Here is a 17241-nt window from a genome sequence, read left to right on the forward strand (position 1 = left end):
GGTATTTACAATGAAAAGTGATACAGAAAGTGAGCCTCAAAGTTGGACTGCAATGTTTCATCTTTTCTATGTTTGTTCCTATTACTCTGTGCCACCCCTATTTGGTGCATGATGAGCAGTTCCTCTACTATCACTATTTCCATCAGCAACCATGTTTGTTATGTTCTGTGCCCTCTTAACAAAAACACTGAACACAGTGAAAAATTACTAAAGTAGTCCACTTTCCATTCACCAAAATACATCTCGAGAGCATTCTGCCATCTTTACACGCCAGTGCATGTTAACTACATTCCTGATCTATATTAGAAACATTATCAACAAAAATCTTCACAACAGAAAATACGATTCAGTGAAGAGTACTAAATGCATTACTATGCTTAAATAATATAATTTTTGGGTATCACAGTGCATTAAGAACACTCATATTCAACAAAAGCAAGACACTTCACCACACTTGTGCTTATGGCAGTGCTATTATTAAATTACTTTTTGTACAGAGCACAACCCATATGTTCATAGGAATCTTTCATTGTGTATAAAAAGCTTTTATTGCTGTATTTAGAGGCATCAAAGCAATTTTGTACTTTAAGAATATAAACACTGTACAGTTTTTTAAGGACTATTCACTCTAGTGCTAGCCATTTGTACAAGGAATTCGTAAATAGAAATGATTTGACTGTGATTTTTTTAGCTTTTCTCTTGATATTTTCTAAGTTGTTTTTTAAATGTCATTTATTACTGACTTAATATTAATTGAAAATACAAATTACTGCAACCAGCTATAATTACTATTATTCCCACTAAGTGTTTTGAAAGATTATACCTCCCTCATCAGGTGGATTTATTTCAGTTAAAAAGGCATAGATGATTTGTGTGTAACACTTTTAGGTACTCTGTGGCACTGTCTGGCAGCATAAGACAAGACACTATTTTAGCACAAAGCTGAAAGTTTTGTCAATGTTTTGATTATGTAGGTGAATGTTAATAGAAGTGTGAATACCTTTCAATGGTCATGTGCTGCTTTTCCAGTCACATTCACACTACATTCACATTCTATAAACTGAACTAAGCAAAAAATGAACAGCACCGGAGAATTGCAATTCAGCATACAAAAGAATATCTCCATTCCTAACCTCACGCAACTCCCACATTACACCCTGCTCCTAGTTTTTTTGACGAAAAGTTTGAATACAACCATTGTGAGTGTGCATTAGCAGCATATTTCCATATACAACTGAAACATGTTCTCCAGTTGCACTTAATTCTGAAACAGTTACATTTGTGAATTATGAAACTGAACTATTGAAGCACTTCTTGTAGCAAAGGCAAGAAATGGCTATTAGAATAAGTCAAAACCACCAGCCATTCATTTTCAGGACAGATTATTCTATCATATCAAACTAGCTTCAGCATAATTATGATTTTCAGCGATTTTCTGCTGCTAAAACATTATGACAATTTAATATTTTTTACAGTTTCAATGTTAAGGCATGTAAAAACAAGTACTGCTAGGCCAAAACATAGGCTGAAACATTACGCCCCAGCAACAATACTGTTTTAGTATGTAACTGCTGCTATCTATTATCCGTCACAGGATTGCAACAATGACTCTGTAATCAAAAATACAGTGTTATGTTAATGCTAAATTAAGAAGAGGAAAATCTTGTAATCAAGAGGAGACTGCAAACGTTCTGTACCTTTCTAACCATAATCATCATCAGACAATACATAAAATATGTGAAACCTTATATTCACTGTAATGTATACTTGTATCTATCAAACACTGCCGAAGAAAGAGCTTGTGGTATGGAGAGCACATATCACTCAGATCATAAGCTATTAAATTTTCATGGTGAATGTATTGTTATCATATCACTCAATACTAAGCATGACAACTAATCTGTACAACCCTGAAACTGAATTTTCTAATAGTTGAACATTCATATGACATAAAATTGCCATTCACTTTGTTCAGTCTGTTAATTTTTTTCCTGTGGTCGGTAGTTGTATCATTTAAAATGCTCCCCTGATAGTGAGAATATTAACATTTTGGTAGTAATGATGCATAACACTACAGCATAATAGACAAACAAGACCATTTTTACACACGCAACATCACAGAAAACAAAGATTCAGTTCATAAAAATAAGAGTTTGTTTTTGGTGCAATGACAGAATACAGTAAAACTAATGAAGTTGTTTCCAATGAAGAGTATTTCTATACACTTTTGGGGTAAACTTGTACCTTACCTAACTGTTTTTCTAATTTGTTTTGTGGAACTGCAACAAATAAAAAAATTATATAGCATTTCAAGCTATCAGATTAAGTCCCAATATGAGAAGTCTACATATGACGGATGTTCCATAAAGACTGGCACTGAAGTCTTTTTTCCTTCCATTAAGTGCCTGCTTGTCACATCTGTCCATGCGCCATTGAACTATGTATTCTAACCCTCAGTCACTACAAATTTTACAGTGATAGCTCTGTCAGTTAAGTGCTGGCACCCTGTGAGAGTGAAAGTGTTTCATAATCAGGTCTAAACATTGTCATGCTTGATTTTTGTTAACTGCATTCTGCAATGAAGCTGTGTGTTCTGTTGAAGAAAACTTCTACTGAAACCTATGACAGTCTGAAGAGAGCTTATGCGGACTCTGCAATACCTTGCCAAGCATGTTTCTGTTGAGATACTGCTTTCCAAAATAGGCAGAAAAATGCTTAATTGCATGGAGGAGCAGTTGCACTTGTTACTGCTGTAACAGAAACAACAATCAATAGATCAGGTGCCATTATTTGTGATGACTCACATCTCATTGTGACACAGCTTGCACACATACTTGAGATATCAGAGCATTGGCACAAATTTAAAAGAGCATTTGCAAATGTCTTGGGTGTGTACATGGTGGATACTGCGACTGCTTAAGCCACAGCAAACTCAGGCTTGTATTGATGTGTGCCACTATTGGAAACAATGCATTGAGGATGAAAGTGATGCTTGGTGGCAAATAATCATCACTACTGGTGAGACAGTGGTATATTGTTATGACCTAGAGATGAAGTGGAGCAGTACAGAATGAGTGCCACATGGTCAACCCCCACCACAAAAGTAACAACAAACACAGAATTTAGCCAACGAGGTCATGGTCACCAATTCTGATTACCAGGGGATGGCACATGCGTGTTCCCCCCTCCCCTCCACCCCTACATATATATTGGACAATGGGAGCTTCATCATAACAATGCCAGGCCACATGCTGCTAATGCTGCTATAGAGTTCAAAATGGTTCAATTGACTCTGAGCACTATGGGACTTAACATCTGAGGTCATCAGTCCCCTAGACTTAGAACTACTTAAACCTAAGGACATCACACACATCATGCCCAAACCTCTGACCGTAGCAGCAGCGTGGTGCCGGACTGAACCACCTAGAACCGCTCGGCCACAACGGCCGGCGCTATAGAGTTCCTGGCACAAAAATGCATCTCTACAATATCCCATCCACCTTAATGTTCTGACGTGGCTTCAAAAGGGATCTTCATGGACATCAAACTGACAATGAGACCAACACAGTGAAAGCGTTTAGAGGATGTGAGGAATGCCATCCTCCACATCTTCCGGAAATGGCAAAGGAGGTGGGACAAGTGCACTGCATTGGAGGGAAGAATTTGAGGGGGACACAAGTCTGTATGAGTGATTTTATACAATAATTTGTTGTACAAGCATTAGTGCCAGTCTTTATTGAACACCCTTTATAGCTACAACAAAATCTTCTCTGCACCTTCAATTTGTGGTATTTATGCCACACTTGGAATGAGAGTTCCCTATTTATGATAGGCAAACTAGATATTCATGCAGAACTGACTGCAACCAGAGGGGGGGGGGGGGTCATGATTTATAGATGGATTACATTGTCAGAATGGATGAGAATAATTTATGTAATTTATGAAATAAAGCAAGTCAAAGTAGTTTAAGGATAACACAACAGGCACAAAAACAAAACAAATTTAACACCACATACGTTGTAATTAGGTCAAAATAAAATAGAAAGAAACTTCCACATGGGAAAAATATATTAAAAACAAAGATTCCAAGACTTACCAAGCGGGAAAGCGCCGGCAGACAGGCACATTAACAAAACACACAAACACACACACACACAGAATGCTAGCTTTCGCAACCGATGGTTGCTTCTTCAGGAAGGAGAGGGAAAGACGAAAGGATGTGGGTTTTAAGGGAGAGGGTAAGGAGTCATTCCAATCCCGGGAGCGGAAAGACTTCCCTTAGGGGAAAAAAAAGGACAGGTGTACACTCGCACACACATACACACACATATCCATCTGCACATACACAGACACAAGCAGACATATTTAAATATGTGTATGTGCAGATGGATATGTGTGTGTATGTGTGTGCGAGTGTACACCTGTCCTTTTTTTTCCCCTAAGGGAAGTCTTTCCGCTCCCGGGATTGGAATGACTCCTTACCCTCTCCCTTAAAACCCACATCCTTTCGTCTTTCCCTCTCCTTCCTGAAGAAGCAACCATCGGTTGCGAAAGCTAGCAATTCTGTGTTTGTGTGTTTTGTTAATGTGCCTGTCTGCCGGCGCTTTCCCGCTTGGTAAGTCTTGGAATCTTTGTTTTTAATGTAATTAGGTCAAAGTTAGATATAGAGGGAATTGGTGATGTCCGGCAGCAGGAGGAACAGAACTTCTGGTCAGGTGAATATAGGGTTATAAATACGCAATCAAATAGGACATTATTGTAGCTAAGACAGACATGAAGCCCACACCCACCACAGAAGTACAAGTTTATATGCCAACTAGCTCTGCAGCTGAAAGAGATTGAAGAAATGTGTGATGAGATACAAGAAATTATTCCGACACTTGAGGGAGATGAAAATTTAATAGTCATGGGGGACTGGAATTCGACAGTAGGAAAAGGAAGAGAAGGAAATATCGTAAGTAAATATGGACTGCAGGAAGGAATGAAAGAGGAAGCCACCTGGTAGAATTTTGCAGAGAGTATAACTTAATCATAGCTAACACTTGGTTTAAGAACCATGAGAGAAGATGTGAAAGAGATCTGGAGACACCAGAAAGTTTCAGATTGATTATATAATGGTTAGACAGACATTTAGGAACCAGGTTTTAAATTGTAAGACATTTCTAGGGGCAGATGTGGACTCTGACCACAATCTACTGGTTCTGAAATGTAGATTGAAACTGAAGAAACTGTAAAAACGAAGGAATTTAAGAAAATGGGACATGGATAAACTGAAAGAACCAGTGGTTTTAGTGAGTTTCACAGGGAGCATTAGGAAATGACGGACAAGAACAGGCCACAGGAATACAGTAGAAGAAGAATGGGTAGCTTTGAGAGGTAGGAAACTGAAAACAGCAGAGGATCAAGTAAGTAAAAAGATGAGGGCTAGTAGAAGTCCTTGGGTAACACAAGAGATAGTGAATTTAACTGATGGAAGGAGAAAATATAAAAATGCAGTAAATGAAGCAGGTGAAACAGAATATGATCCACAGAACAAGTATTAATGTAATGTGCATACCTAGGTTATGCTCTAATATTAAGACATCAAATTGACCTTACTACTAGAGTGAGAAACAGTGTATTTGTGTTTGAATGACACACAAATAAATACATTTTTCACTGTTTCACAAAGATACAGCTTGCCATATGATACTTTTTAATGATAGTTTCCTCCTCGAAAAGCAAGAATCTGTTCTCTCTTTCACCTATAAAAGCAATAATACAGTCACACAGCCTTTACTGATGGGAAGTCCAGTTTCATTAGAGATAGTAGGAAACTCAAGATGGAGTATAATTATGGATATGAGAATATATCAATACTTTCTGAAAAGAAGAGGCACTGAGCAAAAGACAAGCATTTAGAAAGGTCAATATATTTCTAGAAAAGTCTGCCTCTCAACCTAGTAACTTCTAAAAAATTACTTTATCCAAAAGCTCATCATTTATTGTCCTTTCTACATGCCCCATTTGCCACTGAGTGCCATTTATGTAGTGAGTGGTGATCTATCCTTGCATAAATAATTAAATTGATTTATGAAATTGATTGGATCTCCTGTGATGTATGTTATGCAAGAAAACGGTGAGGAGGGGAGATAGAGAAAATAATATTATTAATAACTCAATAACACAAAAAAAGAACTGCTACAGCACAACAATAGCTCCAGTTTCATTATGTTTGAGCAGCTGTATCTGTACAGTTCCCATCAAATAATAATAATAATAATAATAATAATAATAATAATAATAATCATAATAACACCATCCCTCATAACAAGAAAGAGGTAGTGAACATTTCAGAGTATTTCACTCTGTCATTCAATAATTCACTTCATTTTTCAGCAATAACATCTCACACTACAAATAATAAACAGCCTATTGGTGTTTTTTCTCGGCTGTTGTTGTGTGTAAACAGCACATCTAGTACAACCAGCATCAGTTAGACAAATGTAAACACACAAAATATGTTATAAACACAACCATTTACTTCACAATGTACAGGCACTGTTTGCTGTGAAATTTAACTTTGTGGGTGCATAATTTACAATGAAAAGCTAAAATTAACTAAACAACACTTTGGTATACTTTGTCACATTTCTTTTGTATGTTATACTTCTTCTTATGGCACTTTTTCTTTTATCGTTTTCTGCCATAAAAGAAACCACAAATTAAATAAACAATAGATAGTCATACCCATACCTATTACTTTCAGCAGATTCTTATGTCTTTATATCTGTTCGTTTGTACAGCTTATGAAGAGTAATTTTCATTCAAGGCACACTTATTGATGGCACATTAATAATAATAATAATAATAATAGCAATAATAATGAAACACAGTTTAACTGACTTACAAGTTTCACAGTTCCTTTCCTAACCATCTGGGAAATATTCCTCTATGGCGGTACTGCATCTTCTCAGCACTTCCTTGATAATATGCATAGCATCTAAGTGTGCTTCAGAAATTTTAGTGCATTACCTGAGCAGGTACAATAATAAGCTAAACATATCAACTTCTCACTGAGTACCTTAGATACAAGCAATCATAAATCTGCATGATAAAAGATAAATGAACAACATTTCATAACAATAACATGATAAAAACACAATACAAATTTATAGCCATGCTGTTCGTAATTGCTCATGGAGATAAGCAATGTATAAGCCCTGGTGCAGCTTTCAAGTTAACATGATTAGAATGCCTTGCCATAAGGCACATTATCTGGCAGTTATGTTTATCAGAGAAACGAACAGAGGAACTTCTGGACATCTACTGAAATTAGCAGTAGTGTTTCATTAGAATTTGAATTTGTGCATGATGATTCAGGATCATTGTACCACCAAAGCAGATTTTGCTACCGAGAGAAAAATAACTAAGGCTGCCTTATTTTGGCTATATAATGGAAAGTAGTTATTTTTCACTCACAGTTCTAGTTGTAACATTTAAGATTTTACTAAAAGCACATCACAATACTCTGTTCAGTTCTGGCAGAACTTGAAAATGGTACAGAACATCGGGAATATTAAAGTAATACCAAACATGCGCATCATATATAAATGGACATTACAATGACTTACCTCAGAATTAAGTTCATATATAATATATAAATACATTCTTCGGGTAACATTTTGGTCCTCTAGGCAGCAAGTAGAGAGAGTCAAAGAGTATAAAAACAGTAGCAGTCTCAAAAGAATATGTTTTTGTATCTACAAAACATTTGAAGTCATGGTGTTAAATAGTAAGAATCATTACAGCACATATTTCTTTGGAGTTCTACATATTCCTCATAAATTATTTCTGATTTTATTAAATACCTAATCTTGATGTTACTAATATTATGACATATTAATCCATAAATAATTTAGATACTTGTGACCTATATCTCTATCTGGAATGATTTATACAGTTTATTAGAAAGTAATACTAAATTTATTAATTTAAAAGAAACTGTGATTATGCTCAGTGACAATAATTTCAGCTAAGAAATGATTATTTCTCTGTAGTTCTACAATCACAGACAATGGATTCACAAAAATTTCACAAATACCATGAAATGTTCACGATATTCTTATCCTAAGTGATAGAAGACTGCACAACTTTAAGAGCACGTTAACAAGGGTCAGTCATTGCACAACAGAACCAACATCACCGGTAGGAATCCCAATTGCAGGACGTGGCTTCGGTGCTATGTTTCGAGACTTCATAAAACCTACTACCTGGTCAGGAATTTCAGCTAACACTTCTTTTGCAAGATATGCTTTTGCCAATGTTGGATTCCTTATGCTTTGGAAATTTCGAAATGGTACAAACTGCACAATGTCTCTCTCAGCCTTAACACCATTAACCATGAGTGGAACCGTATCAGCATCCAACTCGTTCATAGCTGTGAAATCGGCATTCCCAACACCCACAATAATGATTGACATTGGTAGAGATGAAGCATGGATAATTGCCTGAAAAGAAATTATATCTGAAACACATTATACTGCAGGGTTAAATGGTGAGCTGAAAAATTCACTGAAATGTCACAAAACCTTGAGACTACACAGTAATACGTTATATTCTACAACATTATTAAATATACATAATGTATAATAATCCATATTTTGCAATATCTACATTTTTAGCTACAGAGCCAATCGGAATTGTAAATCAATTAAACAGTTGTTGCATGTATATTCTTTTAGTATACCCATTTAGAAAAATACTTACAGGGAATATAACTGAATATGTTAGTAGTTTTTGGTTCCCTGTAGCAGATGGAGCTAAAATCCATCTATCACTTTTCTTCCAGCTTTACGTGAAGAATAAACATAAAGCTGGAAGAAAATTGATTTACCCTACAATTTTTTCCCTATGTGGCTTATGGAATGATTTCCTGGAAACAGTCACAATTACATCATGTGTTCCAGAAAACAGTGACAGCTTTAACCTAAACAGTCAACACCTGACACTTGTATAATGATGGACCTTCTCCCATGAACCATGGCTTTGCCGTTGGTGGGGAGGCTTGTGTGGCTCAGTGATACAGATAGCTGTACGTAAGTGCAACCACAAGGGAGCGGCTAGACAAACGTGTGGTTCCTGAAGAGGGGCAGCAGTACTTGCAGGGGCAACAGTCTGGATGACAGAGTGATGTGGCCTTGTAACATTAACCAAAACAGACCTGCTGAGCTGGTACTGCGAATGGCTGAAAGCAAGGGGAAACTTCAGCCATAATTTTTCCAAAGGGCATGCAGCTTTACCGTGTGGTTAAATGATGATGGTATCCTCTTGGGTAAAATATTCAGGAGGTAAAATAGTGTCCCATTCAGATCTCCGACCAGGGACTACTGAGGAGGACGTTGTTATCAGAAGAAAGAAACTTGGCGTTCTGCAGATCGGAGCGTGGAATGTCAGGCCCTTTAATCGAGCAGATAGGTCAGAAAATTTAAAAATAGGTCAGAAAATTTAAAAAGGGAAACAGAGAGGTTAAAGTTAGATATAGTGTGAATTAGTGAACTTCGGTGGCAAGAGGAACAAGACTTCTGGTCAGGTGAATACAGGGTTATAAATACAAAATCGAATAGGGGTATTAATACTGAATTAAAAAAATGGGTAAGCTACTACAAACAGCATAGTGAATGCATTATTGCAACCAAGATCGACACGAAGCCCACTCCTACCACAGTAGAACAAATTTATATGCCAACCAGCTCCGCAGATGACAAAGAGATTGATGAAATGTATGATGAGAGAAAAGAAATTATTCAGATAGTGAAGGGAGACGAAAATTTAAGTCATGGGTGACTGGAATTTGACAGTAGGAAAAGGTAGAGAAGGAAAAGTAGTAGCTGAATATGGAATGGGGGTAAGGAATGAAAGAGGAAGCTGCCTGGTAGAATTTTGCACACAGCATAACTTAATCATAGCCAACACTTGGTTCAAGAATTATGGAAGAAGTTTGTATACATTGAAGAGGCCTGGTGACTCTGGAAGGTTCAAATGGCTCTGAGCACTATGGGACTCAACTGCTTGTGGTCATTGGTCCCCTAGAACTTAGAACTACTTAAACCTAACTAACCTAAGGACATCACACACATACATGCCCAAGGCAGGATTCAAACCTGCGACCTAGCAGTTGCACGGTTCCGGACTGCGCGCCTAGAACCGCGAGACCACCGTGGCCGGCACCCTGGAAGGTTTCAGATACATTATATAATGGTAAGACAGGGATTTAGGAACCAGGTTTCAAATTGTAAGACATTCAAGGGCAGGTGTGAACTCTGACAGACTCTATTGGTTATGAACTGTAGATTAAAAGTGAAGAAACTGCAAAAAGGTGGGAATTTAAGGAGATGGGACCTGGGTATACAGACAGAACCAGAGGTTGTAGAGAGTTTCAGAGAGAGCATTTGGGAACGATTGACAAGAATGGGGGGAGTAAATACAGTAGAGGAAGAATGGGTAGCTTTGAGAGATGAAATAGTGAAGATATCAGAGGATAAAGTAGGTAAAAAGATGAGGGCTAGTAGAAATCCTTAGGGGGATGGCTAGAGGACAAATTTAAGGATGTAGAGGCATATATCACTAGAGGTAAGATAGATACTGCCTACAGGAAAAATAAAGAGACCTTTGAAGAAAAGAGAAACACTTGTATGAATATCAAGAGCTGAGATGCAAAACCAGTTCTAAGCAAAGAAGGGAAGTCAGAAAGGTGGAAGGAGTATATAGAGGGTCTATACAAGAGCAATTTACTTGAGGGCAAGATCATGGAAATGGAAGAGGACATAGATGATGATGAAGTAGGAGATATGATACTGCGTGAAGTCGAAACAACGCCCCGGGCATAGACAACATTCCATTAGAGTTACTGATAGCCTTGGGAGAGCCAGCCCTGACAAAACTCTACCATCTAGTGAGCAATGAGACAGGAGAAATACCCTCAGACTTCAAGAAGAATATAATAATTCCAATCCCAAACGTAGTATGTGTTGACAGGTGTGAAAATTACCGAACTATCAGTTTAATAAGTCACAGCTGCAAAATACTACATGAATTGTTTACAGCTAAATGGAAAAACTGGTAGAAGCCGACCTCGAAGAGGATCACTTTGAATTCTGTAAAATACTGGAACATTTGAGGCAATACTGACCCCATGACATATCTTAGAAGATAGTTTAAGGAAAGGCAAACCTACGTTTCTAGCATTTATAGACTTAGAGAAAGCTTTTGATAATGTTGACTTGAATGCTCTCTTTCAAATTCTGAAGGTGTCGGGGGTCAAATACTGGGATCAAAAAGCTATTTACAATTTGGACAGAAATCAGATGGCAGTCATAAGAGTCGAGGGGAATGAAGGGAAGCAGTAGTTGAGAAAGGAGTAAGCCAGGGATGTAGCCCTATCCATGATGTTATTTCATCTGTATACTGAGCAAGCAGTAAAGGAAGCAAAAGAAAAATTCGGAGTAGGAATTAAAATCCATAAAGAAGAAATAAAAACTTGGAGGTTTGCCGATGACATTGAAATTTTGCCAGAGACAGTAAAGGACCTGGAAGAGCGGCTGAACAGAATGGACAGTGTCTTGAGAGGAGGATATAAGACGAATATCAAAAACAGCAAAATGAGGATAATGGAATGCAGTCAAATTAAATCGGGTGATGCTGAGGGAATTAGATTAGGAAATGAGACACTTAAAGTAGTAAAAGAGTTTTGCTATTTGGGGAGGAAAATAATGATGATGATCAAGGTAGAGAGGATATAAAATGTGGACTGGCAATGGCAAGGAAAGCATTTCTGAAGAAAAGAAATTTTTTAACATCAAGTATAGATTTTAGTGTCGGGAAGTCATTTCTTAAAGTATCTGTATGGAGTGTAGCCATGTATGGAAGTGAAACATGGACAATAAATAGTTTGGACAAGAACAGAATAGAAGCTTTCAAAATGTGGTGCTACAGAAGAATGCTGAAGATTAGATGCGTAGATAACATAACTAATGAGGAGGTACTGAATAGAATTGGGGAGATGAGGAGTTTGTGGCACAACTTGACTAGAAGGGATCGGTTAGTAGGACATGCTCTGAGGCATCAAGGGATCATCAATTTAATACTGGAGGGAAGCGCAGAGGATAAATATCATAGAGGGAGATCAAGGCATGAATACACTAAACAGATTCAGTAGGACGTAGGGTGCAGTAGTTACTCAGAGATGAAGCTTGCAAAGGATACAGTAGTATGCAGAGCTGCATCAACCAAGTCTCTGGACTGAAAACCACAACAGCACCAACAACAACAACACAACTATGGATGGATCTAATTGATCTTCTCTCATATGTAGTCTCATTAGCATGAAACAAGGAACCTGTTAAATTTACCATGTTATGGATATTACCCAGTCTATGGTAAGCCCTTGAAAATCGAAGTATACTCAAGTAGACAGGCAGATTTTGCACACACGTAACATGAATAACACTTTACTTCAATTTTATGCTGTGTAAACTTGGTCACAACGTATAAAGAGAATCTGCAAAATGAAACAATGGAGAAGTCTGTATCAGCGAATGTTAAAAACCAATGAGGTGTCTGTGTGCAAAACCTCAGGGGTACATTTTGGAAGAATTTTAATCTAGTGAGGCTGATAACACCAATGTTTTAAATGATACATTCACGTGAAGACCACAAATATAATGAATGAATCAGTTGAAGATGATTTAACATAAGTGTATGCTTTATCAGACATTATGGTGCTGGTTAAACACCATATAAGGTGAAAATCAACAAAAGCAAGATGAGGATAATGGAATGGACAATAAGGCTCCTGTATTTTCTCAGACGTCTGCAGCATGCAGCACCAGCGTGTATCACTGAACCAACAACAATGCTGACAGTGTCAGATACAACATAAATAATGTTATTAGTATTACTCTCCATGAAGGATATTTATACAGAGATCACTGCAGAAAGAAGAGATTTTGGGGGGAGGGGGGGGGGGACGACAACAACACACACGCGCGCGCGCGCGCACACACACACACGCACACACACGCACACACGCGCGCGCGCGCACACACACACACACACACACACACACACACACACACACACAAATGAAAGTAATCAATTATTGAAAATGTAATGTAAATGGATAGATAAAAATTCTACTCAGCAATCAGCGGCAGGAGAACACACGAATCAGCGGCAGGAGAACACACACACCAAAAGATTTAACTTTTACAAATGTGTGGAGCCAGTGGCACCTCTTCTGGCAGGAGAGTTTAAGGGGAAGGAAGAAGGGCGAAGGAAAAGGACTGGAGAGGTTTAGAGGAAGGAGTATAGTTCAGAAAAGCCACCCAAAACCGCAGGCCATCAGAAACTTACCAGACGGGATGAGAAGGAAAGACTGATTGTTGAGGACAGCACTAGACAAGATTTGAAAACCTTAAAGCTTAAAGTGAAAGACAGGGTAATATGCAAGACAGAGATTACTACTAAAGCATCATGCACTACTTAATAGGAGTGGAAAGCTAAGTGCATTGTATGTAACAGAGGTGGGAGGCAGGACAGTGAAAAATAAACAGGTCAGAAAACAAAAGGTGTAAAAAACTAAAGTGGGGTTAAGAAATGAGTTCAAATGCTGAGATAGAACGAATTAACATTAATTAAGGCTGGGAGGTGCCAAGAACCAAGCACATGTTGTAGCACTAGTTCCTGTCTGTGGAGTTCTGAGAAACTGGTGTCTGGGGGGAAGAATCCAGACAGCGCGTATTGCGATATAGGCACCGAGGTCATGACTGTCATGTTTTAGAGTATGCTCTGCATGAAGATATTGTGTGTTGCAGGCATAAACCCTCTGCCTATGCCCATTCATCCTGGCTGATAACTGGATGGTACTCATGCCGATGTAAAAGGCTGACCAGTGTTCATATAAAAGCTGATATATGACATGTCGTTCCACAGGTGGCTCTCACTTTGACAGTATATGGTTTACCAGTTACAGGGCTGGAATAGGTGGTGGTAGGAGGGTGCATAGGACAAGAATGCAGTGGGGACGGTCACAGGTATTAGAGCAATAATAGGGTAGGGAGATGGGTACACAAGGAGCATGGGGTCTGACAAGGATATTGCAGAGATTGGGAGGGTGACGAAAAGCTATTCTAGGTGTGGTGGGCAAAATCTCAGACAGAATATATCTCATTCCAGGGCTTGATTTTAGGAAGTCACAGCCTTGTCGATGTAGGTGATTGATATATTCAAGACCAGGATAATAGAGGGTAAAAAGTGGTGTGATCCAACATTGTGTTTGGAGTGATCAACAGCACCAGGACTGGATGTGACAGCCTGGTAAATCTGCTTCTGAACTAGGCTGTTGGCATAATTCCATCGAGTGAAGGCTGAGGTGAGAGTGATGGTGTATTAATGTAAAGAGCCTGCATCCAAACAAGTGGGTTTGCCTCAAATGCCAAGGCTGTATGGGAGGGAATGTTTGACAAGGAAAAATGGCAACTGTCAAAACATAAGTACTGTTATTTTCTACTAGTTTTAATGTAAACGGAATTGTATAGCTGGCCTTCTGTGAGGATGAGATCAACATCAAGAAAAGTGGGATGGGATTCGGAATAGGTCCATGTGAAATTTAATTGGGAGAGTGTATTTAGAGATTACAGCAATTTTAACAGGTCAGCCTCACCATCAATCCATTTGGAAAAGATGTCGTCAATGTATCTAAACCAAACCAGAGGGCTAGAAGCTTATGAATCTCAGGAAAGGCCTTCGAAGTGACCCTTGAAAAGGTTGACGTAGCAAGAGCCATCCTGGTTCCCATGTCCACACCCCTGATCTGTTTGTATGTCTGATGTCTGCCTATCAAAGGTCAAGTAATTGTTGGTAAGTAAACAATTGATTATGGTGAGCAAGAAGGATGTCACAGGTTCAGGAACACGTGGGTGTTGAATGAGGAAATATTCAGCAGCAGACAGACAGCTATGTATGTGGGGGATGTTGATATAGAGGGAGATGGCATCAATGGTGACAAGCAAGGTGTGTGGTTGAAGTAGGACGGGCATGGATTTCAGACAATCTAGGAAATAATTGGTATCTTTAATATAGGAGGGAAGTCTTTGTACTATGAGATACAGCTGTTGATCAGTTAAGGCAGATATGCATTTTGATGGTGTTTTGAAGCCAGAAACTATATGACAGCCAGGATGATTGGGTTTGTGGATCTTAGGAAGACGGCAAAAGGTGTGGTGTATGGTTTGGGTGGGATAAGAAGTTCTATGGATTGAGGTGTAAGTCTTTGTGAGGGGCCTGAGGTTTTTAGGAGGAACACATCCAATCCTGCTGCTGCTGATCCCTCCAAACAACAAAGTCAGAGCACACCACTTGTCACACTGTATTATCCTGATCTTGAATGTATTAATCAGCTCCTTAGACAAGGCCATGACTTGAGTCAATGTATAGGTGAAGGACTAGGCGGGTGAGGGCTATGGATTATGCAGCCTTGCCTCTCAATCTTTCTTCAAAAAACCTTAATCCTACTCCCAACGTCACCACAGCTGAAGCCCAGGCTATCCGTGATCTGAAAGCTGACCGATCCATCATCATTCTTCCGGCTGACAAGGGTTCCACGACCGTGGAGTATGTGGCTGAGGGACTGCGTCAGCTTTCAGACAACTGTACATACAAAGTTTGCCAAGGTAATCCCATTCCTGATGTCCAGGTGGAGCTTCAAGGAATCCTCAGAACCTTAGGCCCCCTACAAAACCTCACCTGACTTCATCAGCCTCCTGACCCCACCGACACCTCGCACTCCTACCTTCTACCTACTTCCTAAAATTCACAAATCCAAACATCCTGGCCACCCCATTGTAGCTGGTTACCAAGCCCCCACAGAACGTATCTCTGCGTGCGTAGATCAACACCTTCAACCCATTACATGCAGTCTCCCATCCTTCATCAAAGACACCAACCACTTTCTCGAACACCTGGAATCCTTACCCGGTCTGTTACCCTCGGAAACCATCCTTGTAACCATTGATGCCACTTCCCTATACACAAATATCCCGCACGTCCAGGACCTCGCTGTAATGGAGCACTTCCTTTCACGCCGATCACCTGCCACCCTACCTAAAACGTCTTTCCTCATCACCTTAGCCAGCTTCATCCTGACCCACAACTTCTTCACTTTTGAAGGCCAGACATACCAACAATTAAAGGGAACAGCCATGGGTACCAGGATGGCCCCCTCGTATGCCAATCTATTTATGGGTCGCTTAGAGGAAGCCTTCTTGGTTACCCAAGCCTGCCAACCCAAAGTTTGGTACAGATTTATTGATGACATCTTCATGATCTGGTCTCACAGTGAAGAACAACTCCAGAATTTCCTCTCCAGCCTCAACTCCTTTGGTTCCATCAGATTCACCTGGTCCTACTCCAAATCCCATGCCACTTTCCTTGACGTTGACCTCCATCTGTCCAGTGGCCAGCTTCACACATCCGTCCACATCAAACCCACCAACAAGCAACAGTACCTCCATTATGACAGCTGCCACCCATTCCATATCAAACGGTCCCTCCCCTACAGCCTAGGCCTTCGTGGCAAACGAATCTGCTCCAGTCCTGAATCCCTCGACCATTATACCAAGAACCTGAAAACAGCTTTCGCATCCCGCAACTACCCTCCCGACCTGGTACAGAAGCAAATAACCAGAGCCACTTCCTCATCCCCTCAAACCCAGAACCTCTCACAGAAGAACTCCAAAAGTGCCCCACTTGTGACAGGATACTTCCCGGGACTGGATCAGACTCTGAATGTGGCTCTCCAGCTGGGATACGACTTCCTAAAATCCTGCCCGGAAATGAGATCCATCCTTCATGAAATCCTCCCCACTCCACCAAGAGTGTCTTTCCACCGTCCACCTAACCTTCGTAACCTCTTGGTTCATCCCTATGAAATCCCCAAACCACCTTCCCTACCCTGTGGCTCCTACCCTTGTAGCCGCCCCCCATGTAAAACCTGTCCTATGCACCCTCCCACCACCACCAAATCCAGTCCTGTAACCCGGAAGGTGTACACGATCAAAGGCAGAGCCACGTGTGAAAGCACCCTCGTGATTTACCAATTGACCTGCCTACACTGTGACGCTTTCTATGTGGGAATGACCAGCAACAAACTGTCCATTCGCATGAATGGACACAGGCAGACAGTGTTTGTTGGTAATGAGGATC

The 17241-nt window shown here is 39.6% G+C and overlaps 1 protein-coding gene across 1 annotated transcript in view; it reads right to left on the bottom strand.

The window, feature by feature from the left end:
• Nucleotides 1-4653: 4653 nt before the first annotated feature.
• LOC126356066 (copine-8-like) overlaps nucleotides 4654-17241 on the bottom strand; it is a 193129-nt gene continuing 180541 nt past the window's right edge. Inside the window, exon 10 of the mRNA XM_050006765.1 lies at nucleotides 4654-8489. Coding sequence (XP_049862722.1) covers nucleotides 8160-8489 — 330 coding nt within the window. The 3' untranslated portion in view covers nucleotides 4654-8159. The remainder of the gene's footprint in view (nucleotides 8490-17241) is intronic.

The sequence above is a fragment of the Schistocerca gregaria genome, chromosome 3 (assembly GCF_023897955.1).
Source record: "Schistocerca gregaria isolate iqSchGreg1 chromosome 3, iqSchGreg1.2, whole genome shotgun sequence".
Taxonomy (NCBI): Eukaryota; Metazoa; Arthropoda; class Insecta; order Orthoptera; family Acrididae; genus Schistocerca; species Schistocerca gregaria.